General features: G+C 36.6%; 2 protein-coding genes across 4 annotated transcripts; both read left to right on the top strand.

Moving 5' to 3' along the window:
• The first annotated feature begins 2,988 nt into the window (after nucleotides 1-2,988).
• On the top strand, nucleotides 2,989-23,335 carry LOC126783753 (DNA-directed RNA polymerases II and V subunit 6B-like). 3 transcript variants are annotated; one of them, XM_050509280.1, is made up of 8 exons: nucleotides 2,991-3,048; nucleotides 4,060-4,144; nucleotides 4,319-4,352; nucleotides 4,429-4,598; nucleotides 4,679-4,730; nucleotides 5,497-5,564; nucleotides 5,721-5,775; nucleotides 23,150-23,335. In XM_050509280.1, the coding sequence occupies exons 2-8, from the start codon at nucleotides 4,110-4,112 to the stop codon at nucleotides 23,162-23,164; spliced, it is 429 nt and encodes a 142-aa protein (XP_050365237.1). In that variant the 5' UTR covers nucleotides 2,991-3,048; nucleotides 4,060-4,109; the 3' UTR covers nucleotides 23,165-23,335. The 3 variants fall into 3 exon arrangements, with proteins under 3 accessions (XP_050365238.1, XP_050365237.1, XP_050365236.1); XM_050509281.1 differs by lacking the exons at nucleotides 5,721-5,775; nucleotides 23,150-23,335 and adding an exon at nucleotides 23,091-23,130 and having other exon boundaries at nucleotides 2,989-3,048; XM_050509279.1 differs by lacking the exon at nucleotides 23,150-23,335 and having other exon boundaries at nucleotides 2,992-3,048; nucleotides 5,721-6,056.
• Nucleotides 13,420-15,703, top strand: LOC126783744 (carbonic anhydrase 2-like). Its single transcript, XM_050509263.1, has 9 exons — nucleotides 13,420-13,484; nucleotides 13,700-13,767; nucleotides 14,089-14,229; nucleotides 14,335-14,383; nucleotides 14,493-14,609; nucleotides 14,766-14,819; nucleotides 14,924-15,009; nucleotides 15,122-15,209; nucleotides 15,291-15,703. Exons 2-9 carry the CDS (start codon nucleotides 13,724-13,726, stop codon nucleotides 15,480-15,482), a joined length of 771 nt encoding a protein of 256 aa, XP_050365220.1. The 5' UTR covers nucleotides 13,420-13,484; nucleotides 13,700-13,723; the 3' UTR covers nucleotides 15,483-15,703.
• Nucleotides 23,336-26,889: the final 3,554 nt, after the last annotated feature.

Genomic DNA, 26,889 nt, shown 5'->3' on the forward strand with positions numbered 1-26,889 from the left:
GTATCTAGATCCCCATAAAGATACGTGGTCACCACATCTAACAGCTGCATGTCTAGCTTTTCAAATACCACCAGACTTATCAGATATCTGAAGGTAATGATATCCATAACCAGAGAATACGTCTCCTCATAGTCAACACCAGGACGCTGAGAGAATCCTTGAGCAACAAGTCGCGCTTTATACTGCAGGACTTATCCTTTCTCATTCAGCTTGCGAACAAAGACCCATTTATGTCCAACATGCTTAACATTCGGCGGTACTTCAAAGACCGGACCGAAAACTTGCCTTTTATTCAGAAAGTAGTTCCGTCTGGATTGATTCCTTCCATTTCGGCCAATCTACTCTTCGTTAACATTCTTCAACCGAGCGTTGTTCCATGTCGTCGTCGTCGATGATTTCCCGAGCGACGGAATAATCAAACACATCATCTATCCGCATGGAATTCATATCCATGACTTCTAGAGCATTTAACTCGCTCAATGAGATTTCTTTGTTCTCTGATATCAACAATGAGTTTGAAGCGTCCCTCAGATCATCAAGTGTTGATTCATGGACATAACTATAATCAGAGATAATCTCGAAGCTCGGGTTGTCCGAGTCTATGATGAGTGGATTAGTTTGTGCCTTGACTTTAGCTCGTTTTCTTGGTTGTGACTCTGTGAGTCAGTGGAACCCTTCGGCCTCCCCCTCTTCTTGGGAGGAGCCGTGACCGTCGCCGTGCCTCCACCTAGGGTAGGCTTGGCCGAGCCTTACCCCGGTACGGCGGCATCTTGCGTGAAGTTTGGGACTTCTAACCTCGCATGACAGTTTCTAGCAGGTATACTTGATCTCGTCACTTTTTGTAATATCCTTAAAGGCGTCAGACATCGAATCTGCCACCTTATGTAACTGCAAAATACGTTGCACTTCAATCTCAAGGTGAGATGTGCGGGGATCCCAATGAGACATAGTGAGGGTATTCCACGTCAATTCTCGACGTTTATCTTTAATGGATATGTTCTTATCTCCCCCTAAATGTGGGAAGTGTGTTTCATCAAAGTGACAATCTGCAAATCTAGCAGTAAAGAGATCTCCTGTCTGAGGGTCAATGTAGCGGATAATCGTTGGAGATTTATATCCGACATAAATTTTCATTCATCTCTGTGGACACATTTTCTTACGCAGTGGAGGTGTAATAGGCACATAAACCGCGCAACCAAACGTGCGTAAATGTGAAATGTCAAGCTCATATCTAGTTACCAACCGGGACGTACTAAAAGGTTGTTTGGTGGTGGGTCTGAAACGAATAAGTATAGTTGCATGCAAGATTGCATATCCCCAAGCAGTTATGGGCAAGTTACAATGCATAATCAATGCCTGAGCTATAAGCTGTAACTGCTTAATTGTCGCTTCTACCAGTCCGTTCTGAGAATGAATATGGGGTACAGGATGTTCGAAATCAATCCCGATGGACATACAATAATCATCAAATGTCTTCGAAGTGAATTCTCCTGCATTATCCAGTCTAATAGACTTAATTGGATGGTCAAGGTGGTGAGCCCTAAGTTTAATTATTTGAGCAAGGAGCTTCAGAAATGCAACATTGCGTGTGGACAATAGATTGACATGTGACCAGCGTGTCGATGCATCTACCAGAACCATAAAGTATCGAAATGGTCCGCATTCTGGATGTACTGGTCCACATATATCACTTTGGATCCTTTGTAAGAATGGAATGTTCTGTGTATTATCAACTGCAAAGGAAGGCTTTGCCTGCATCTTTGTGAATGCAAAAGCTTTACAAAATGATTTATGGGCATTAGAGATCGCGAAAAATGGATCGCATAACTCCTTGGGCTCTATCACGGCCTTATAGGACCGTGGGAAAGCCTTGGTAGGCCGAGAGGCCGAGCCATGGCTGGACACAGGTGCCATAGCCATGCTAGCATCATTCACGGCTTGTGGGGTTCTCACATGTCTATTGGCTTTGAAAAATGGATGACCGTGTGAAGTTACACCAACAAATGGTAACAGCGGCACTCCTAAAACTCGATACCAGATGAGTCATATCTCTGTGTATCACCCGAGAAGCCGAAGAATCGGGTTGACAAGAAAATGGAGTTTGAAAGTCTATCTCATCAAAGTAAATTTCATTAAAAGTATGAATTTTAATTTATAAATTTACCGTGAATTGTAAAAATATTGAATTTTCTTCTTATTCTCTTCTTTTCCTTTCCTTAGCTCGACAACAATCTTGAAGCTTTGTCTTCAACTTGGTGTTGCGGTAAAGGGGGGTTAGGCCACCGAGAGGCAATGGCCGGACAGAGAGGTAGGGAGGAGGCCGGCGGCGGTAGGAGAAGGTGCAGCTGGTCGGAAAAAAAACTAGGGTTTTAGGTTTTTTTTTCGGGTTCTAGGCCTATGGTTTTCAGAGCTAGAGCTACGTGCTGATAACGTGAAACATTAGAATGAATTCGAGAGAAATAATTGTGATTTTATTGATAGCATACAGCCTTATATATAAGCATTACAACAAAGATCTTGATGAATAAGAGAATAGCTAACATTACTTATCTAACTAGGCTATACTAATTATGACAAAATACACCAAATATGAATATGAGATGATTCTCCTACAACAGTAATTTTAAATTTTCAATATTTGTAGTGGACATAAAATAGATAAACACCTAATGATAACGACTAAATAAATGTGTATAGCTAATAGTCTGCCATATCAACTTATCTACACAGTTGAGCCTTTTCCATTGAAGGCTAAATTGTTGAGGACTTTAAACGCAGTTTATCACAAATTGACCTTTAAACCGGACCAAATCACCACGATTTGGGTTTAAATGAGTAACCAATTGTTTTTGCAAATTTTACTCAGGTAAGAAAAATCGACCAATAATCCAATCAAAAACTGACACGTAATACGCCAAAATATGAGTGACTGATTTTCTTTATTTTTTCGGTAAAAATCCAAGTATTTAAAACCCTACCTCGCCCTCTTCTGCGTTCCTGGGTTTTTATTTCTGCGCACCAAAACAAATTAGGGCTTCTGATTCTCAGGTAACTCTCGCCAAAATTTCTTCTGGATGGAACATCCTCTTCCCGCACTTTGTTTCAGATTAATCAAAACCCAATTCGAATATTTGAAATTGCATTGTTGTAAATATGTTCATCGATGTATTCTTATAGTAATTTTAAGGTTCGCTGCCATTGAAATTCATAGATGACAAAGCAACAAACCAGTTCTAACCCAAAATTTTATAACAAAGATTAAACTTTTTGTATCATTATGCGAAGATGTATAGTACCCAGAGCTTGGGCTTCGCTTTGATTGAGATGATGGGTACCTAAAGGTTTTAGCTTTTGAGAGGATGTCTTTGGTTTTTGGAAACATTCTAGTTATTTCTTTATTTGAAGGGGATTGATGAATGTGTTTGTGTCATCTGCATGTGGGTTTTAGTATTCTCGGTGTCTTTGTCGATATTGGGAATTTTGTTGCCCTTTGGATCCAAGGCCAGCTTGAGTATTTTCACGTCGAGTTTCTGTGAAGTGTTTTCTGTTGGTGTCGAGAAAGAGTTCATAACTTCATGTAAATTTTCATGTGTGGAACTATTTTCAGTCTGGGATTATTAGTTACTAGCTACAAAAAGTCCTAAATTGCTTGGAGCTTTGTCGTTGTTTTGCTCTTTTTTTTTTTGTTCTTGTTAGTTTTTGTGGTTTGTGGATTATTTGCAATTTATTATTCCTTTGGGCAACTACATTCTTGTTTCTTTGAGAATTTCTCAAGTGTTGTACTGGAGCTGATTGGGAAACAACACTACAACTTTATTTCCCCAACAGTCGATCCTATGGACTTATTTTGGATTAGCGTTCGTAGATCCTAGAGTATGTCCAATGGATTGACCTTACAGTATTTGTTTTTGAGTTCTAATGTGATCTATTGAAAAATTTAGATGTTGTGCCTATCGTTGTGGAGTGTCTTAACTATTTGCTACATTTGGTTTTATAATCGAGTTGATTCTTTGATGTTGAATGGTTTTGTTCTGATGATTTTTTTTGTTGGAACTGCAGGAAACTGAGTAATATTTTGAGCGGAAAAGAGGCTTGTTAACCAATTAAAAATGGCTGATGATGATTACAATGAGATGGATATTGGGTCTCTCTCTCTCACACACACACACACACACACACACAGACAGCACCCTCCCTCATATGTCTGACTACCAAATTTCAGCATTGTTGTTAAAAATAGGGGACCCTAAAAATAATGTTTTACTGAGTTTAACACTGAAGCAACTCCAATAGTGACTTAATGATTTTTTTAATACAGATATGAGGATGAGCCTGCAGAGCCAGAAATAGAAGTAAGCATTTATTATCTTTTTTATTTTTCAATTTTGTAAGAAAAGTTGCTAAGACTGATGGGATATCAATGGTCAGGAAGGTGCAGAGGAGGAAGATGTGGATAACAATGATGATATTGCTGGAGATGCCATTGAAACTGATGACAAGGAAGAACAAGTACCTGTGGAACGGCCTCGCAAGACATCAAAATTTATGACCAAATATGAACGCGCTCGAATCTTGGGTACCCGTGCTGTGCAGATTAGGTACTATAAAATCTTATTAGTCTGGTAATTTGTTGATTAATTTTGGTTGACCTTTTAAAATCTATTTTTTGGATGAACAGCATGAATGCCCCTGTCATGGTTGAGTTGGAGGGTGAGACCGATCCACTTGAGGTATTAGATTTTCTAAGCTATTCTGAATGCCGACAGTTCTTGTATATGTTGTTACCTTCTATGCTTTACCCCTCTGTACTTACATACATTGATTTTTTAACTCCTATTACTGAATTTTTTTAACCCTCATAATATCATGTAATTTTAAAATTGCATCTCCTTTTTGATGTGATATTTTTTAGCTTTACTTCTTTTGCACAAACTAGAGATTCTATGGTTTTCATTTGTTGTTTTCTTTACCCCCCCCCCCCCCCAAATTTGAGTAAGATGTAAAAAATGAGGAATGTTAGAAATCCATGTTGCAATCATATCAGAAAATTAAATGTTTAGATTTCTTGCATAATGCCATCAACAAGAGAAATGGTGTGTTGTGAGTATTTGCATCTTGGCAGTGCATGAGATTAGCAATATACAAACATATTTCTGGTTTGTCAATTGTTAAGTAACTATATTCTCAGTTTTTTTCTCTATTAAATGCGATATTACAATTGAGAAAAAATTGTATGAGGTGCTCTGTAGTTTAGATGCTTTATTCTTCTTCTAGTGCCATTTCTTTTGTAGCAGAAAGAACTCTCGTTTCTTTTAATGTTATGTTTTCAGAATGCAAACTGCAAAGTTTGTGTGGCTTATAAATTGACCAGCAAGTCTTGTTGAAGAAAAATTTAACAAAGAGCATTGACATGTGAGAGCTTTAATTATCATATATGTTAAATGTTGCTTCCTTATTCTACACAAGTGTGATCTTCTTGAGTTTTGGTTTACTTAGATTGCTATGAAGGAGCTTCGTGAGCGGAAGATACCCTTTACCATCCGCCGCTACCTGCCTGATGGAAGGTGAGATTCTGATTTTAGTTTTGCTTCAGTTCATGTATTGAAATTTACGTCGGTAGCTATTCAACGAGTTTGAAAATTATGCACCATAGAGTTGTAAATTCTCTGTGATTATGTGTCTTTGAAAACCAAATAATTATGGGTATGTATAATTTTCAGTTATGAAGACTGGGGAGTTGATGAGCTGATTGTGGAAGATTCCTGGAAGAGGCAGGTGGGAGGTAACTGATCTCTTAATTACAAGGAAGCAAAATGTGCTCTAAAACTTGTTCGGAGGATTTTGCTCTTGTTATTTTGTATTTTGGCACGAGCCCTATGTTCTACATGTCAGAACAGTTCTATGTCAATGAGTTTGAAACTTTTGTGTATGCTGCTGTAATGTCAAATATGTAAAGAGTGGGCAGTTCATTAGTGCGTTATTGTTGAATCTATGCATGTACACAATGTGCAAAACTGCAAATTGAATGCTTTGTCTGAGGGCAAGCTTTTCTCATAGAGCCCGACATTGACTAAGTAAACACATGAGTGGCAAATTAAGTTCCAACTCTGCTGCCTAAGGAACAGTTGTATTTGTATCTAATGGTTTCCTTGTGAATGTATTTCACTGGACGACCATATGCAAGGGTGGTTTCTGGGTTTCTTATTGTCAAACCCTGAAGCTTAGCCAGCATAATTAGTTCGTTATCGTCTATCTATCCCCGCCAGTTGCATTGTCTCATTATTTCATTCTATATTCAACTTCAACATTTAATATGAGGGTGTGAATCAAATTAATTTATCAATGTATAAGAACAATGAAAGATGGATAGTTTTCATGTGTAAGATAAACTCAAAATCTGTTGTCAACTGGTGTTATCTAAAAGCAAGCAAAAACTTCTTATTTTGTGAAACACGTTTTATTCTAGAAGTTGACTTGGGTTCAACACATCACTGCGAGCTTGATTGATGATATTTTGAAATTTAGATCACTTAATTTCGAACTTTGTTAACGCAAAGATGTCAAAAACCTCATTCAATAGGAGTGAGACCGTATCACCGTAAGAGCATCCCTGCTCTAATTCTATCTTAAAATCAGGCAAATGCTAAGACCACATTAGATTTACATTTTTTTGTTAATTTCTTCCAATTTCTCAAGTTACCAACCAACGATATAGTCTTCAAGTAATTCGCTATTTACATGTGGAAAATTTTTCCATTTATCATATGGAATTAAGTAATATCATCTCAATTACTCATAGCTTCATTAGCTCATTTTGTCTTGTCTATCAGAGAAAAATGAAACAACCATGGTATACAGTGGCAGATCTAGAAATTTCGATTAGTCAAGACAATTCTCATACTAATTAGTAAAATATTAAAATTAAAAATAATATTAATTAAAAATAAATTAAAAGAAAAGGCAACAACTAATAAAGGAATTTTTTTAATATGGCAATCCAAGTCCTCATTTAGATTCATCAAACTCAAAAATCTAAATGTAATACCATAAAAATTGAGGTTTGCAACTCCTCTTGTTTTTTTAAATGGACATATGCGAAATGAGTAGAAGCTAGGGCTCAATTACGAATGTGTTTTTTTTTTGAGAAAAAGAAATTATATATATTGCAGTAAAAAGATCACAACCAGGTGGAACACTCGGTGGTGGAACTAGATTTCACACACTCATTCCTACCAAGACGGCTAGTCACAAGACTATCCAAAAAAAACAATAGACATGATCCAAGAATACATAATCCCGAACCAATTAAACCAATTCCAGAAGTAGTCGATACTTGCCGTCAATCTCAAGAAGAAAACTGCTCTAATAGCATCACATACCAAAACATCTAACATATTTGCAGAGACAAACCTCCCAATACATTGACACCCAGAAAGAACCGACTTTTAAATAATCCATGAAAATGACATGCACCATAAACATGTGCACCCAACGGCACGACCAACAACCTACCTACCAATACCCTAACCCTCGCTCAAGGAAGAGGGACGACTAAGGCAAAAAAAACCTTTAAAAAAATAGAACACCAAAACTTGGACAACAAGGCCCAAGCCCTCCTAAAAAACCCTAATTGTCCCAACCCTAGGCCCAAATGGCCCAAGCCCACCTTCATCGAATCTCAAGGGACCAGCTGGAGATACCATCGACATGTCGCGTCTTCCGATCACAATATCGTTCGCCCAACAACACCACTGGAGGCTGCCCTGAAACCACACCTTGAATCTGTGGCGAGGAGAAGCAAACCACCCATCCAAAATAAAACCGGATTGAATCCCCGAACCAACCGTCAACTTACTACCAACGAGATTCAATCTGCAACCCTAGAGCGCCTCCATGGCCTCACCGTCGAGCAGCAAGCCGTGCAAACAAGAATCAAACAACATCTCAACCCGCATCTGAACAGCTACCCCCTCTCAACCCACCACCAGCAACCATTCAAGCGAAGCCACCGATTGACCCGCCCTAATTCCCATCTGACGACAACGTTGGTGGACGCGTCGTTTGACGAAACTGATTTTTCTTTCTTTGAAACCCTAGAGTGATTCCGGTTTAGGCAGAGCCCTTTTTTACTCTGAGTCCTGTTCAATTACAAATGTGTTTGCTAATTAAGTGGAAGAGAAAAAATTATTGTATGTACCAGTACATAGTCTATGTGGCGTTCCCTTTTAATGTTATTGGTCTATTTTTACTGTATTTATTTCTAATTGGTTAATTATATTTAAATAATTATTTTCCTTTTACCACATGCATGTTTACCATACCATGACATAATATGATTGACTAGGTATACCACGTGGTGTTCCGGGCACACATAATAATTTCTCGTGGAAGAGTTCAATTATAAATATGTCAAAGTTTTTTCTTCTTTCTCTAATTGAATTCTAAAAGGAGTATAATTGACCTACCATTTAATAAGATGACGTGGTTCTTATAGTTTGTGAACAAAAGAACACTGGGAATTTTTTTCTTCCCCAAATTCAACTGGTTTTTTCCTTTTTTTTTTCTGCCATTTTTTCATGACTTACATACCACTAACTCGTATAATCAAAGAAAAAGTAAAAACTCGGCCTAGGCAAGCGCCTAGACTGGCCTGTATATGGATCTGCCACTAATGGTATATGTATATATATATATATATATACATAGATCAAGAGTGGACGTCCGCATAGTGCGGATTCGCCCATTCCGCCGACCAGTGACGCGCAACGATTGCACGGATAGTGCTGGCCGGAGCTTTATTGCCGGAATTTGTAAATTTCCACAAATTGAAAAATTTCGGCCAGCGCTGAAGCTTCGGCCGACACAGACAGGAGTATCGAGAGGGGGTAATGTGGCGGGCAACATCCGCGCTATCGTTGCGCATCGCCGGTCGCTGGAATCATCGATGTCCGCACTTTTGATGCATTGCGGACGTCCGCTCTATAACCATCATATATATATATATATATATATATATATATATATATATATATATCCCAAAACTTCATGTGTTATGCAAGGGCGGATCCAGCCCAAGGCTTGCGTGAGTTGGAGCCTATGCAAGATTTTTCATCCCAAAATTTTTACTATATGTATGTTAGTGTTAGCCAAAAAACAATATTTATATATATATAGAATTAGATTTTTTATAGGCATTTCTCCTACATTACCTTATTCTTCTTCTTAAATTATTCAAAATTACCAAGTAGAACTCTTCTAATATTTTTGTTAGTTATTACTCTATATATTAAATTTGAAATTGCAAATATGAGTTCTTACATTTCCATCTAATCATTTTGCGAACAAAATTTGTTGGAGTATTTTAATTTGTCTCTGATTTTAAGAATATTGTTCTACATTCATTTACACTTATTTTTAATTTTAAAGACTCACCAACGTCTACAGTTTACATGATTATATATTTGTATTGGCAAAAAATTCACATTACTGGTTGGCCCTTGAAACAGGCTAAATCAATCTATGACTATAAAGTATAAACACTACACTAATTTGTCACTAAACTTGAGAGTTGCATGTGGCTTTTAGGCTTTAGCTTTTCTTTTCTTCTTTCATATGGAGTTTTTCCAATGAGGATCATCTTTTTAAGGACTAGTTGAGAACCAAAGAGATTCACGAACTCTTCGATCTTATTTTTAAATCTCGACATTTAGTTTATAGATACATATAAGTAGATCATCCTTGTAAATTTTTGTTCAAATTAAAAATCTTTAAGACATTCATAAATCTGATTTACTCATTAAAAACTTGAATGGTTCATGTTTGACAATTTTGGTCCGTTCACTAAATTGATCTACTTTGATACCTTAATCATTACTAAATTAGCTGAAAATTTGTACAAATAATCTACTTATATATACCTAAAATCTAAAATGGTTTAGATGAAAAAATATAATTAATTAAAAAATAAGTCTAATTAACAATTAAATTTTTGATCTTTAACTAGTTCTCAATAAGATAGTGCTTATTGGAAAAACTCTCTTTCATACATGAGGTTCAATCTGTGTCATTGAACTTCTTCTCTCCAGGGCACCCATGTCAGTAACCGCATAACCGACACAAAGTTACAAACCGAAAAGAAAAGTCCTTCCCGGCATGGTAAAGATACAAAGGGGAGTCACCAGAGAAAGAAACATATAGCTAGCACATGCTAGGTGGTTTTAGGGTATAGATATGAAGAAATTTGCTTCTTTTGTTTTTTTGTTTTTAATCAATTGCACCAATTAACTATGAGTCTGTGAATGTAGTATGGAGCTAACTTGGAAGTAAGAACCAGCCTAGCTAGCTGAGATGGATCATTTATCCATTTATAACGTACAGCTGCATGGCTAGCTAGCTAGGATCAAGAAGAGACTACTTACGAGAACCATGTACGCAACAAAGAGACCTTTTATTTGCAATTTCATTAGGATTCCCACATGGTCTCTTGATTAAGCAGAAATCTGGAACAATATGTACTTATATTAATTTCATTACCAACATGCTTCAATTAGTTTCACTTTGATAGCTCCAAGAGTCGATGAATAATATTGTTGATGCTTCAGATGAACCATTCCATGCCGTGCACTATCACGCGAATCAAAATTTGATCATCAAGTCGATCAGTTGGGTAATAATCATTATTCAAGCACAGATCGGTCTCCTGAAAATGAACGACAATCAGCCAGAAAGCCTCTTATTCAAAAGTGAGTAATCCTTAGGTTTCACCATCTCCATATATAACGAACATTGATCGAAAGAAAATATTTTTGTGGATTAATTTGTTCTTGTTAATAAAATGCATGTATATATATATATATATATATATATATATATTATACAGTCTCTTTCTAGAACGGAACTTCGTTTTGAAATTAAAGTGTTGAGGTTCTTATTTGACTAGTTTTCGGTCATTTTTTCACATCTCCACTATTTAGTAGTTAGATATGTATGTGTAGATCATCCATACCGAATTTCATCAAATTTGGTGATCGTTAAGGTATCAAAACGCTATTAAATCTATGAACCAACTGATATGTTCAACTAGAACTGTTCTTATAAATCATAATTGTGAAAACTCAAACGGTCACCAAATTAAATAAAATTTTGTATGAATAATCTACACACACATATATATATATATATATATATATATATATATACGGGGCTTTTCAGGTAAGGAGGCCCTTATCTTAGCTTAAGGTACGGATTTTCATTTTTGACCAACGTTTTGATCTAGTTTTCACATCTCCACCGTCCAATATTTAGGCTATAACGTATAGATCATCTCCACCATCCAATATCTATATATATATATATGCACACATGCTACACGTACTAACATAGAACCTTTAATGCATGCATATACATTTTAAAGAAGTCTTCGTAATTAAGTAAAATTGTGTAGGTTTTACTAATTATCCTTTCAAGTAAAATACTAATCATCCTTGACCCAAGGAAATTGTGTTATCGCATTATCATTTTATCTATATATAATCCCCTATGTGGTTGATAGTACGTAGTAAGTCTTTCTAATGTATCCATCTCACGCCAATATATATACCATATAGATCACAATTTCATTTGATTTGATTGATCTTGTAATGATTTATATTTGGTGTGTAAATGCTAAAACATGTGCATGCAATTCTTCAAGTCGAACAAACTATACATCAAATATATAAGATATTTTTGATGATTGTCCTGATGAGATGTAATTGGCACAACTAATACCTAATACACATATGCAGTTCATTTTTCAAATGTCCAATAGTCCTGTTGTGGAAAATCAGGTCATATATGTGTATCTCCCCAGGATTTCGACCAAAAATTATGCCTTTCCAAATAAAAACTCCAGTAGATTGATTAAGTCATATGGGTTATATGTATATCTCTTTAATTCTTTATATATAGTACACTTGTGGACCTGTGGTCGTGAAGGAATTTACACTGAGATAATGGAGAGAAGGTGAAGATGATGAATGGATTCAATGTATTCTTCTCAATGACATTTGGTTACTCGCAACTAATTGGTTAAATATAAAGAAAAAAAGATGGAACGAATTATCGAAGTATCCAACCACTCTAACCTACTAAAGGAAAAAAGCTACCAACTATACATTAAAATACTACTCTTTGTACAGATCAGCTGAAAAAAATGGACGAGGTCAAGTAGCTTGACCAAGAAGAAACTGGTCTGATTTTTGGAGAGAAATCCACAAACAGTTTTAATTAGCTTTTAACGCTAGGGTTCCAGCATTAAATGCTTAGGGCACAATTGCTTCCAAACCGATCTAGTCGATCAAACCATGGTCACCATATATATACGATGCTTCATGCCTCCATAAAATTCCCACATCCTTCAATAGGGGTCAACAAAAACAAAGAGAATTGTATCAATGTCGAAGGGTTTTAGTTAGTTGTTCTTCATGTATATGATGCCGATTTATCATTTATACAATTTGGATTTATTTGTCTGATCTCTTGGTTGCACGTATTCTCTCTTTTCTTTTTTTGTAATTGGTTGCATGCATGAGTGGAAGAGCTTATGTACATTCGTATTTCTTGTGGGGAATGAGTTTTGAAACTATGGCCAATCGAGAAAGGTAAAGCCTATCCGCGCGTATGCCGTGGTTTGGTTAATTCAGTAACCTAATTAAAAATGTTGATGTTATGAGTTATTTAATAATTTTTTTAAGACGGGCTAAAGCTAGCTAGTGCTATACTTTTGGTTTTGGTTCATAGAAATAAAGCATTTGGGATCGAGAAGGTTTGCCTCGTTCACCTTGTACGTTGTTGACGTTGGTTTTCATTTATTACTTCCAAGGTTCGAGGCTTTCTGTTGGTTGTATGATCCACCTCAACACCACTTAAAATCACAAATGTATTAGAAGTTTATGACTATTTACTTAATTTAAGCGCCACTTAAACTCTACTATTAATATAATAAAAGGAACTGGACGTGAGGCTAGCCTCCCAACTAGACTGGAACCAAATCCCTTTAAAAAAAACACCACTAATCAAATTGAAACATATATAAGTCTATTTGAGTGAGACCGTTAATCTCAACCAATTAGCCTAATGTTGAAGTTGCCAAGCAAATTACACACACGAGAATATGCAGTCCATGCATTCTAATTCATAAAAAAAAAAAAACATCGTAAAAAACAAAACATGTAAAAGATGGTACGTAGGATTACAACAATACGACTAATTTGTTTTCCACCATTGTCATGATTTGTGGTCCATTGTTGGTGTTTTAATTCAGTTCCTCGTGGTGCGATTATTCAAAGAGGAAAATTTATCCACGTAATTGAAGAATAGTACGTACGTGATATATATTACTCTAGGTAGCTGGTGTATAAATAGGCCCTTAATTGGCTGCAAAGATGCACAAATCAGATCGCTCTTATTTAACATTCAATCTTTCATAGAGAAGCCCTTCAAACGTACGTACGATTATATTCCTTTCTGGCTACTTGATTAGTAGATAGAGAAAGGCAACTGTCTATATGTTCGTTTACAATTAACGTGTTACTCTTTTGCTTGGTTAATTTTCATAGTACGCATGCATGCTAAATCGTATTTGCAATTAGAGATCAAATAATCAATTGTAGTGACAAATTTTAGTATTTCTGTTTCCCTCATCTCTTCCTCATTGCAGAAAGACTGAAAGAGAGTAGACGAAATGGCTAGCCAGTTGGCAATTCATCGGTTGAACAAGTTTCTCAGGTATACCTAGCTAGGGCATCCATGCCGGGATTGCCGGCCGGCTAGGTACAATAAGCATTTTCGATTACTTATATGACATGATATATAGTATATATCTTGTTCAAAGAAACCGCATAATAACCTAAATGTTTTCGTGGTCAATCATCTACTAGAACTAGAACGATTGATGATCCACCCAAATTATTATTTCAGATCATTAATTGAACTAATTAAAGGTTTACTATTGATCGAGCATAGATTTATCTTAGACTAGTAAACTTGGTAGACTATTAAACTTTTTTGGCCCACTTTTAAGTTTTAACTACTTCTGGTTCCGTTCAGGGAGAAGGAAGAATTGGATGCAGTCGCTGCTGCCAAAATTGACAAGCTAATTGCGGAGTTGCAAAGGCCTGGTAATCATCATTTCGATCCAGTTCAAAGGATCATAGATGGCTTCATGGACTTCAAGATCCACAAATTCGAGTATGATATGCATCTATGCATCTTCAAGTAAACACTACATTTCTGATCTCTAGCGATATACTCATATACAGATATTTATACAATCCTTTCGTGCTTATCTTGCAGCAAATGCCCATATCTGTTCGACCAGCTTGCCTTAGGACAATGGCCCAAAGTATGATATTATCAGCGGTTTACTAGCTAGTATATTAAGCCAGCCTTAATAATATGATTGAAGTGATCATCAACAACTTGATTGATGTTTAAAATATACTTGAATGCAGTTTCTGGTGTTTGGATGCTCAGACTCTCGAGTGAGCCCCTCTATTATCCTTAACTTCAAACCTGGGGAGGCCTTCATGGTCCGCAACATTGCTAGCTTGGTTCCTGCATTTGACCAGGTACTTAATTACTGGTAGTATCTCAACTGATCGAGTTATTAATCACTCATAAAATCCTCAGATATTTTGAATTTGATTTATAAAAGAGTCATCTTCATAAAATCAGTCCTAAAGAATATGTATGTACTCATCTTAATTCGTTATATGAATTCACAGCTAAGATACTCAGGAACGGGAGCAATCATAGAATATGCTGTTACCCATCTTCATGTAAGAATTGCAATACGATTTCAATATATCTATTGACTATGCGTGTTTATCATCAAACTATGTATTGATGTTTGCTAGCTGACAATAAGAACAAAATTCTGTAGGTGGAGAACATTTTGGTTATTGGGCATAGTAGCTGTGGTGGGATAAAGAGGCTTATGGAGCATCCAGAAGATGGCAGTGTTCCCTTGTAAGTCTATCATTAGTGTAACAATCTTGTTTTTCACAGTTAATTTTATTCGTCGGCGACGTTCTTAATGGCATCTATTTTCTTGATTCACCGATCTTACTGAAATTTGCAGTGACTTCATAGATGACTGGGTTAACATTGCCGTAGAGGCCAAGAATAAAGTTAAAGCACAAGGAAAAGGGAATGATGCTTGTGCTAGGGTAAGATATATATCATTCTAATATGAATCTCTTTGTAATAGCTCTACCATTACCATCCATAACCGAAACAAATATTTGCAGGAAGCTGTCAATGTCTCTCTAGAAAACCTGCTAACTTATCCTTACGTTCGGAAGGCGTCATCGGAAAGGAAGCTAGCAGTTAGAGGTGGTTACTACGACTTCGTTAATGGTGTTTTCGAGCTGTGGGAGAAACACGACTCTCACATTTCACCCCCCATGATCATACCGTCACATCCTATTAATAGTACTTAACGTACTATGCTATGTACGCGTACTTTTGATTTTTGAAGTCCAATTATGTGTGTATCTGTATCTTTGAATTGAATAAGTGACGCTAATATAAAGCAAATGAACGTACTACTAGCTAGGGCTAGTGGTACTGGTTCATAGTTATGTATGTTATATTATCAAATTTTCTGGCCAATGTTCATGTAATGTTGCTTGCGGTTGAACTACTGGAATTTTAATTTCAATGCCTCCATGCATCCTCGCGGTTAACTAGAAGAATAAATGTACTAAAGAACAATAACAACTAAATTATTGGAACACAACCCTAAATCGATGCATAAGTTAGGATCTTGTTAGTTTCTCCATCATGTTATTAGAGGCATTATCAACCACAATGCCGAACGCGATCTCGATACTCCAGTTCAGTAATCAAGACTCTATTGTTAGACCATTTACCTTTCTCAAATGATCAGGAATTCTTTTATGCAAAGTCCAAGTGTCCTTTATGAAATTAATGGGCAGCGAGTACTATTAATCATAATTAATTGGACCGATGTTAATGAAGGTACTAGTGGTAAGTGGAACCCTACTGTTAGAAAAAAAATTTCAATCCTCCCGAGAACCATAACCCGATCTTTTATTTTTTGGTCTGAAAACCATAACCCGATCAAAAGCCAAATACTCCCTGATTTTCTCCTTTCCAGACAAATATGGCTAGCTAGGAACATCATATTGTGAATGACAATTTATCTCTAACTATCATCCTAGCACTTGCAATGTTTTGTTGGGATCATAAAATCGAGGTTTTAGATTGCCTCCTCCTTCAGCAGCATCAAAGAAAAAGTGATATCATTTCTTTGATAAAATGTATGCGTGACACTTTCTGCATTAGTATTACATGTGAGTGCCCTGGTTATCATTTTGTAGCTCATGAAATAGCGTGCATAAGTCCGCGGACAATATTTGCATATTGCTCTCGATCGGTTTCGCCATCTTTATACATTATACCATATATGTTCTTCAACTTCACAAAGTGCAACCCAAACTTCCGGCTGATTCTTCCTCTTTACAGCTTCTTCATCAATACTTGGTGGATTCGTGCTCAGAGTAATTTGTATAAAATACCGTATGCGTCCTCCAATGATGCATGATTCTGTTGTAGGAGTTCTCACGGTAGACTCACTCGGACTAAGTGGATGTGTCACGATCCCAAAATTTCAAGTATGAAACTCAAATTTCGAAGTCATGAAAAACTCTAAAACAATCTCAATAAATCGAAATCATTTTAATGTCACAGCGGATCATTTCTGAGTTCAAAATACAACTCAGTCAAACCGATTATTACAAACCAAATTTATAATTCGACATTATAACAAATGGAAATGTATAAATCCTCACAAAATCCTCACATAAATCCAAATAAAATCCTCACCACAAGATGGAAATAAATGACTTCGAGTCTTCAGAGTTGTCCGTCGATTTCCACTAATCCACACCCGTGGAATTATCCCCTACACCATCGAATAGGTGCACTGGGATTGTAAACACAAACCCGGTAAGTTTTGCAGCTCGTATGAGTAAAAACAATAAATACAACTCGTATAAAAATATATACGAAAATCCACAAAACATCAATTATAAATGCACTCATGACTCATTAGACGACCCATCTGGTTGTCTAATAATGTGAAAATATATATGCTCATGAGAAGTTGGGCAACCCCTCTGTTTACCCAAATGCATTTATAATACTGATACTCATGAGTGCTGGTACACCTCTGTTACCCCTCATTTAGTACGCCGCCGACATTGGACAACCTCATGTTACCCAATATCAAAAATATGGGTACTCATAAGCCGATAACCCATCTGTTACCTCTTATGCAGTACCCCGACAGACAAACTAGAGCTCTAACTGTATCATAACTTTCGCCCGGCCAAAGGGTAGGTTCCGACATGCCAACACATCCGAAGACAAAAAAACACGTCTGAAGACATAAACACGTCCGAAGACAAAAACACGTCCGAAGACAACAACACGTCCGAAGACAAAAACGTTTTAACAAACTCCATGTTAAAACCAAATATAATAAACATCACATTATATTGTACAAATCGAATCAACATACTCAATATATAAATCTCAACACTAAAATGAACTTATTCACAATGGAAATTACAATAGTATATAATATAGCAAACCATATATATGTACCTATTTACCATTTATACACATATACAATCTATTATATCAAATACATATCATAGTTCATCCTTTAAACTTTAGCATATTCCTGAATCTACGCAAGGGTAGATTCGTCATTGTGAGATTTTACTCACTTTATAATCTCGAGCGTTATTTCCACGTTTCCGAACGTAAATCTTTTACTTGAAGTATCGATCACCTTGAAAAAATAAGAAGTGAACTTAGAATCATTGCGTAAAACCTTAAATGCCGAAATAATAATAATATTTCTCCGTTCAGCATTTTTTGGTTTTTTACGAAATTACTGTGCACGTAGTTAATCTTTACGTATTTACTATTCATGTATTTCTATACAAATACATATCCATTACGTATTTATGTACATGTACATACTGTTTATGTATTGATGTACATATGTATACTATTCAATCGTAAATACTGTCTCAGTAAATAATAATTACGATTTACCCTTTCGAAATTAATTTTATATTTATTGTACGTAATTTACATTTACAATTACAATACGTAAAATAAATTCACATTTACCATACGTAAATCACTTTTACATTTACCGTACGTAAAATGTTTTTTTTTACAAAATTACTGTTCACGCACCGCTCACTGTGACTGCGCGTGGGGCCCATGCGCCGACTGCGACACCGGCGCCTAACACGCCACCGCCTTCCCAAAACTCTTCCTTTCTTCCTCCTCTACCCTCTTCGGTCTCAGACCGCCTCTAGGCTACCTCACCTTCCCTCACGCGCCGCCTACGGTGGCGATATCTCCCCCCCCCCCTCCTCCTCCGCTCCTCCTCCTCCGATCCACAACCAAAACCCCACCAAATCGATAAACAACCACACCAATCAAACAAACAAGCAAACCCTTACCTCGACAAAGGTCGAGAACCACCGGAAATCACCAGAGATGGAGCTCGACTGTGGCGGAGGAAATCGCGCTCTCGGGTTGGAGCGCGAAGGCTCACGGCGGCGCGAGAAGGTGCGTCGACCTCGGGGTCGACTGCGGAGGGCCGTACGATACTTCCTGGGCCGGCGGTGAGAGTCATGGACGGCCGAAGGGAGGAGATCGCCGGCGTGTGTTTTCTGAAGGAGAGAGAGAGAGAGAAATCGGGGAGAGAGAAGGAGAGGGAGGCGGGGTGAGGAGAGAGAGAGGGGTTTCCTGAAATGGAAACTCTAATCTCAAAAATTTCTTTTTTAAACTCGTTTCCAAAATCGGAAACTAACTTCCAACGTTAATAACTTTCACGTCCGACGTCCGATTCGAACGCGTGACATGTCCACGAACTCGTATCGACGAGCTCTACAACTTTTGTGAAATAAGTTTTCAAAAACGAGCGACGAAGTAAAAGTCGATTCTCACGTCGCTGAAATGTAACGTTTTTCTAAATCACATTTCCAATAACGTTTTCGATTTCCGACATCGCAAAGTGAACCAAACACGTTTAATGAATTACACAAACATTATAAACTTAGAAACAACCCAATAAATCGTTCTGAAAAATCGGGTTATTACAGGAGGAATATAAATAGGCGTATGCATTATACATTCGGTACTCTATAAATAACAAATAACATAAACAATTAATTGAAATCAAACCCCATTTCCTTGAAAATTGAAACTAAATGAATATGAGAAGCGACTCGGCAAGACCAATTTTTGACCCGTTTGAGGCGTTCTTGGTCGGTTTTTGTTAGTTTGGTGCTTCTCAGTTCTATCACCAACTCAGTTATTATGATTTAGTCTGGCCGATTTTGGCTCCCGGTTCGGTTTCTGTCCTTCACTCAATTTGTCAATATGATGAGTGTAATAACCCAAATTTTCAATACCATTTCTTTTAATTTATCAAAAATTAAGAGAATGGTAATTTGATTAAATTCACATTTTACGCCTTTTATTTTGTCGTTGTTCGAAGTAGAAATTGGTTTCAAGAGCCAAAAGTGTGTTATTTGATTAAGTTCATTTGACCCAAGAGTCGACTTTTAATCCGTCACTCTTTTCAGGAAACTTCCTTCACGAAAGTCGTAGAATTCGTCAATACGAATTCGTAGACGCGCAGAACGCTTTAATCGGATGTCGTATGTGGAAGTTGTTAGTAACGGAAGTTTGGTTTCCGATTTTGGAAATAGTATAAAAGGAAGGAGAGGAGATTAGAAATCAGAAAATCAGTTTTTTTCCAAAATCAGATCGGATACTGTTCACCCGATCCAAAAATTTTCTCCGGCCGATTTCTCCACCATCCGACGTCGCCTCGTGTCGTGCCACCTATCAAACTGACGGGCTCGACGATCTCCATCTTTTGGGCTACGCCTTGCACTCCGGCGACAACCACACACAGTGCAGCAACTGCCGGAAGTTTCTACTGTGTCGGCGCCGCCTCCTCCGACCACCATAGCTCGAGATTCTTGGGGGGTTTTGTTTGTCTCAGTCCCAGCAACATTCCCACAAAAGGAATCGAGCCAACTGGAAGTGTAAGTACCTGAATCAAGAATTTCAATTTCTAGTGTCTGTGAATAGTGCCGAATTTATGTTCTTCGTCGTTTGAACTGTTTAGGCTTGGATTTAGACCTTGGTGTCAACTAGAAAGTTGTTGGAAATGTTGTTTAGGTTGTGGTGGTGAAATTTGGTGATGATTGGTGGCGGTCGCTGAAAAGTGACGCCGCATGAATAGTACTGTGAATAGTGTTCTGCAACAGTAATGTGAACAGAGTTTTGGCAAAACAGTAACAGCGAACAGTGTCATGACAAACAGTAAATGTGAACAGTGTTTTGGCGAAACAGTAACAGCGAAGAATGTCATGACAAACAGTAACTGTGAACAGTGTTTTGGTAAAAAAACAGTAACTGTGAACAGTGTTTTAGTAAAAAACTGTAATTAATAAATCATGAACAGTGTTCTGTGAACAATGTTTTATGAACAACATTTAGTTATACTGAAATCGTCACCTGGTATTTTAAGTATCATTTTCTAAGCATTTATCATGCTATTAGGTGACTGACGAAACAAGTGAAAAAATTACTTTCAGTGTCGTGGAAGTTGCACGCAGGAAGGAAGGTGAGTAAAATCTTACATATTTTTACGAATCTACCCTTGTGGAGATTCAAGATGTTGCAAGAGTTTTTAATATTGAATTATGTTATGTATACGATATAGTGGATAACATATATATTGTATAAATGGTAATAAGTACATATATATATAGTTTGCTATATTCTATATTGTTTTGAATTCATTGGAATTGGTCATTTCGATGACGAGAATTAAATATTAAGCATGTGATTTAATTTGTACAATATGAGGTGTGATTATTGTACGTGGTTTTAACATGGTGTTTGTTAAAACGTTTTGTCTTCGGACGTGTTTATGAAATATGACATGTATATGATATAGCGGATTATATATATATTGTATAAATGGTAAATAGATACATATATATATATATAGTTTGCTATATAATATACTGTTATGATTTTATCGTGATGATGTCATTTTGATGACGAGATTGTATATCGAGCATGTGATTTTGATTTGTACAATATGATGTGAGATTATTGTACGTGATTTTAACATGGAGATTTAAAATGTTGATTTGTCTTCGGACTTGATTTTTGTACAATATGATGTGAGATTATTGTACGTGATTTTAACATGGAGATTGTTAAAATATTGATTTGTCTTCGGACTTGATTTTTGTACAATATGATGTGAGATTATTGTACGTGTTTGGCAAGTCGGAACCTAGCCTTTGGCCGAGCGAAAGTTACGATACAGTTACAGCTCTAGTCTGTCTGCTGGAGTACTGCATGTGAGGTAACAGGTGGTTATCGGCTCATGAGTACTCATATTTTTGGATGTTAGGTAGCAGGAGGTTGCCCAATATCGGCGGTATACTACGTGAGGGGTAACATATGTGTACCAGCGTTCATTAGTACCTGTATTATAAATGTATTTGGGTAACCAGAAGGGTTGCCCGATTTCTCATGAGGACTTTCGTTTTCATATTTTGGACAACCAGATGGGCCGTCCATCGACTCATGAGTGCATTTATATTTGATGTTTTTGTGGATTTTCGTATATATTGATATGCGAGTTTTATTGTTGTTTTTACTCATACGAGCTGTAAAGCTTACTGGGTTTGTATTTACAATCCCGGTGCACCAATTCGATGGTGTAGTGGATACTCCGCAGTTGTGGATTAGCGGGAATTGACGGACCGCTCAGAGGACTTGAAGATATTTAGTTCCAGCTTGTGTGAGGATTTTGTGCGATTTTCTTGTGAGGATTATACATTTCCATTTGTTATAATGTCGAATTATAATTTGGTTTGTAATAATCGGTTTGACTGAGTGGTATTTTAAACTCAGAGATGATCCGCTGTGATATTTTAAATGATTTCGATTCATTGAGATTGTTTTGGTGTTTCACGACTTTGAAATTTTGAGTTTTTATGCTCGAAATTTCGGGATCGCTAGGGAAAAAATGTATTTGTTTCACTCTGCCCCAGGTCAAGCCATTTCATTACAACCAAAGTCTTCATCTCATCTCTCTCTCTCTCTCTCTCTCTCTCTCTCTCTCTCTCCCCCCTCTCTTCTCTCTCACTCTCCCTATTCCTATTCCGATCCAGTCCTCAACTCCGTCCATGGAATCTCTCCCTCACGACTCCCGCCACCACATCTTCTCCCTCCTCCCCCTCCGCCAGATCATCATCTGCCGCTGCGTCAGCAAACACATCCACTCTCTCCTCGTTGACTCCTCCTCCTCCGTCCTCGTTTAGATTTCTTGCATAATGCCATCAACAAGAGAAATGGTGTGTTGTGAGTATGTGCATCTTGGCAGTGCATGAGAGGTGTAATATACAAACATATATCTGGTTTGTCAATTGTTAAGTAACTAAACCCTAAACTCTATAGTACGTTTAGATGCTAGCTCTATTATTCTTCTAGTGGCATTTCTTTGGTAGCAGAAAGAAACTCTCGTTTCTTATAATGTTATGTTTTCATTAGTGCAAACTGCAAAGTTTGTATGGCTTATAAATTGACCAGCAAGTCTTGTTGAAGAAAAATCAAAGAAAAAGTATTGACATGTGAGACAGTGAGAGCTTTAATTATCATATATATGTTAAATGTTGCTTCCTTATTCTACACAAGTATGATCTTCTTGAGTTTTGGTTTACTTAGATTGCTATGAAGGAGATTCGTGAGCGGAAGATACCCTTTACCATCCGCCGCTACCTGCCTGATGGAAGGTGAGATTCTGATTTTAGTTTTGCTTCAGTTCATGTATTGAAATTTACTTTAGCATCTACTAAATGAGTTTTACAATTATGCACCATGGGTTTGTAAATTCTCTGTATACTGTGATTTTATGTGTCTTTGAAAACCAAATGTTTATGGGTATGTATAATTTTCAGTTATGAAGACTGGGGATGGAGTTGATGAGCTGATTGTGGAAGATTCCTGGAAGAGGCAGGTGGGAGGTAACTGATCTCTTGATTACAAGGAATGAAAATGTAATGTGCTCTAAAACTTGTTCGGAGGATTTTGCTCTTGTTATTTTGTATTTTGGCACTAGCCCTATGATCTACATGTCAGAACACTTCTATGTCAATGGGTTTGAAACTTTGGTGTATGCTGCTGTAATATCAAATATGTAAAGAGTGGGCAGTGCATTAGTGCGTTATTGTTGAATCTATGCATGTACACAATGCGCAAATCGATTGCTTAGTCTGAGGGCAAGCTTTCCTCATAGAGCCCGAGCATTGACTGAGTAAACACACGAGTGTGGCAAATAAGGTTCCCACTCCATGGCCTAAGAAACAGTTGTATTTATATCTGATGGTTTCCTTGTGAATGTATTTCACTGGATGACCATATGCATGCAAGGGTGGTTTCTGGCTTTCTTATATGAGTCAAACCCTGAAGCTTGACACTGGGTTTCAAGGTTCTACCGAGTAAAACAAGAAGTTAAACAAGAAGTAAATGAAGCAACCATTATCGTCTATCTATCTCCGCCAGATGTTGCATTTTCTATTTAATTTCAACATCAAATATGAGGGTGTGAATCTAAATTAATCGGCATAAGAACAATTATTTTCGTTCTCTATTTAATCTCAACATCAAATATGAGGGTGTGAATCTAATTAATCGTATAAGAACAATGAGATCGAGATGGATAGTTTTCACTTGGAAGACATGTCAGCTGGTGTTACCTAAAAGCAAACAAAACTTTTTTGAAAACACATTTTATTCGTAGCAGTTGAATTGGGTTTAACCGTTTAACACATCATTGCGAGCTTGATTGATGATATTTTGAAATCTAGATCATTTAATGTCCAACTTTGATGTATTTTTTATTTTTTATCCAAAGATGTCAAAAGCCTCATTCAATAGGGGTGAGACAGTAGAGCGTCCATGCTCTAATTCGACCTTAAAATCACAACAAATGCGAAGACTAGTTACATTTATATTCTTGAAACTATTGATCTTCTCCAATTTCTCAAGTTAACAACCAAAGATATAGTCTTCAAGTAATCACTATTTACACGCGGAAACTTCCTCCATGTATTATATGGAATTAAGTAATATTATATCATTCAGTCATAACTTCAATATTAGCTAATTATGTCTTGTCTATCAGAGGAAAATGAAGCAGCGCGCCATGATATATTTAAACTTGATGTATTATGAGCTATTTTCTCTAAATTATTTCACCAAACATGATCATGAATCCTAACCACATACAAATTGCCTTTAGTAGTTCTCAGGTGGCTTTTATTTTACTGAAGAAGAATTCGATATTGATCACGGCGTTCTTAATCTAAACAATTGCATATTTCATGCATGCTTCGCACAACCACTTTTGGGCAGTGAGTTTTTCGGGTGTAATATCTTCAGAGGGGGGCTACATAGACGCTTTATGCGAAATTCGTTAAAAGCATACATAGTTACGTAGTATCACACTATCACGGTATCACCCTATCCTCTATTAAAATTGCAAATAAAATTAAAGAAAAAGGAGAGAATCTTATTCATGTGCCTTGATAAAATCATTATCGAAGCTTCAACCATATATAGATCTCCATTATGAGATTGTATTTATCGCATTACTGGTTGGCCTTGAAACAGGCTAAATCAATCTCTGACTATAGAAGTATAAACACTACGTACACTAATTTGTCACTAAACTTGAAAGTACGTTGCGACTCTAATGCATGTGGCTTTCAGCCTTCTTGTTTCATAGGAAGTTCAATCTGTATCATTGAACTTCTTCTCTCCAGGGCACCCAAGTCAGTAACCGCATAACCGACAGAGTCACAAACCGAAAAGAAAAGTCCTTCCTATACGTAGGGGAGTCACCTGAGAAAGAAAGATATAGCAGATCAGTTACAGGTGGTTTTAGGGTTATAGATATGAAGAAATTAATTCTTCTTTTGTGTAATTGTCGATCCCAAATGCAATCCTTAGCTTCAAGTCGAACAAACTATATATCAAATGAATAAGATATTTTTGATTATTGTCCTGATAGAGGTAATTGGCACCTTATTAATTATTAGTCATTTTTCACGTGTCCAATAGTTGGGTGTGTGTTGTGGAAAATCAGGTCATATATGTATCTCCCCGTGCCAGGACTTCGACCAAAAGTTTTTGCTTTTCCAAATGAAAACTTCAGTAGAATAAGGCATACGTATGTATCTTTAATTCTTTATATATAGTGCGCTTGTGGACCTGTGGTCGTGAAGAAATTTCAACTCATGGGAAAATCGAGAGAAGATGAAGATGATGAATGGATTCGATGTATTCTTCTCATTGACATTTTGTTACAGGCAACTAAAAGGTTAAATAGAAAACAAAATAGAACGAATTGTCCAACCACTCTAACCTACTAAAGGGTAAAAGCTATCGACTATAAATTGGAAACTAATCTTTGCATACAGATCAAATCAGCTGAAAAAAATGGAAGAGGTCAATTAAGTAGCTTTGAGAAGAAGAAGAAGAAGAAGAAGAAGAAGAAGAAGAAGAAGAAGAAGAAGAAGAAGAGGTCAATTAGCTAAACCAAGAAGAACACTAATGATCTTTAAACTTTAAAGAGAAAATCCACCAAACAGTTTTAGCACTTATTATTAGGGCATGTTCAAACCAAAAAAAAAAACCGATCCAGTCGATCAAACCATGAGACTACATGCTCTCCATAACATTCCCACATCCTTCAATCGGTCGACATAAACAAAGAGAATTGGATCAACGTCGAGGTGTTTTAGTCAGTTGTTCTTCATGTATGATGTCGATTTAACATTTATACTCTTTGAATTTGTTTGTCTGATCTCGTGGTTGCACGTATTCTCTCTTTCCTTTTTTTGTTGGTTGCATGCATGTGGTGTTGCGTGCATGAGTCACATCCGTTTATCTTGTGGGCAATGAGTTTTGAAGCCATGGCCGATCGAGAAGGCAAAACTCTATCCGCACGTAAGCCGTGCAGGGCCGGCTCTCTTCTTACCAAGGCCCCAAACGAATTTTTTTTTAAAAAATATATTAATAACTAATTACCAGAAAAATCAAGATCCTCACATTGATATGAAATGTAATTTATTATTTTCAAACTAAATTTATGATTTCAAAAGCTAAATATCATATTATATTTACAAATATAGAAAAAATAACATACTTAATGATAATTCGAGCCCATAAAATCTGGTAATTAAAGTACTTATTAAATTATTTCAATAAATAATTGAAGAATATGAGAAGAAAAAGTTAGTTCTGAATCTAATAATTAATTACATATTAATTTTTTATGGATATTTTATATGTAAATCTAAAAAAATGTCTTTTTTTTTTTAGCCCTAGATTTGGGCCTACTTTGACTTGACTTGGGGCGAAGTCGTGGTTTGGTTAGTTAAGTAATTTAATTAAAATCAATGAAGTATGAGTTTTAACTTCATTGACATGAATACGTGGTTTGTTTAGTTAAGTAATAAGTAATCAAATTGAGTTTGATCCAAAAAAAAAAGTAATCAAATTAAAAAACATCAACGGAGTAATAAAGTTAGACGGGCTAAAGCTAGCTAGTGCTATTTTTGGTTTTGGTTCATAGAAATAAAGCATTTGGGATCAAGAAGGTTTGACTCGTTCAATTTAACTCGTTCACCTTGTTGTTGACTTGGTTTTCATTTATTAATTAGAAGGTTCGAGGCTTTCTGTTTATCATATGAT

The sequence above is a fragment of the Argentina anserina genome, chromosome 2, assembly GCF_933775445.1.
Source record: "Argentina anserina chromosome 2, drPotAnse1.1, whole genome shotgun sequence".
Lineage (NCBI taxonomy): Eukaryota > Viridiplantae > Streptophyta > Magnoliopsida > Rosales > Rosaceae > Argentina > Argentina anserina.

Bases quoted from the DNA above. Each gene is read 5' to 3' on its own strand.
- LOC126783753 (XM_050509280.1), top strand. From the start codon at position 4,110: ATGGCTGATGATGATTACAATGAGATGGATATTGG. The intron at 4,731-5,496 runs GTATTAGATTTT...TGGTTTACTTAG, and splicing joins GTGAGACCGATCCACTTGAG to ATTGCTATGAAGGAGCTTCG. The intron at 5,565-5,720 runs GTGAGATTCTGA...TATAATTTTCAG, and splicing joins CGCTACCTGCCTGATGGAAG to TTATGAAGACTGGGGAGTTG.
- LOC126783744 (XM_050509263.1), top strand. From the start codon at position 13,724: ATGGCTAGCCAGTTGGCAATTCATCGGTTGAACAAGTTTCTCAG. The intron at 13,768-14,088 runs GTATACCTAGCT...GGTTCCGTTCAG, and splicing joins CGGTTGAACAAGTTTCTCAG to GGAGAAGGAAGAATTGGATG. The intron at 14,820-14,923 runs GTAAGAATTGCA...AAAATTCTGTAG, and splicing joins ATGCTGTTACCCATCTTCAT to GTGGAGAACATTTTGGTTAT.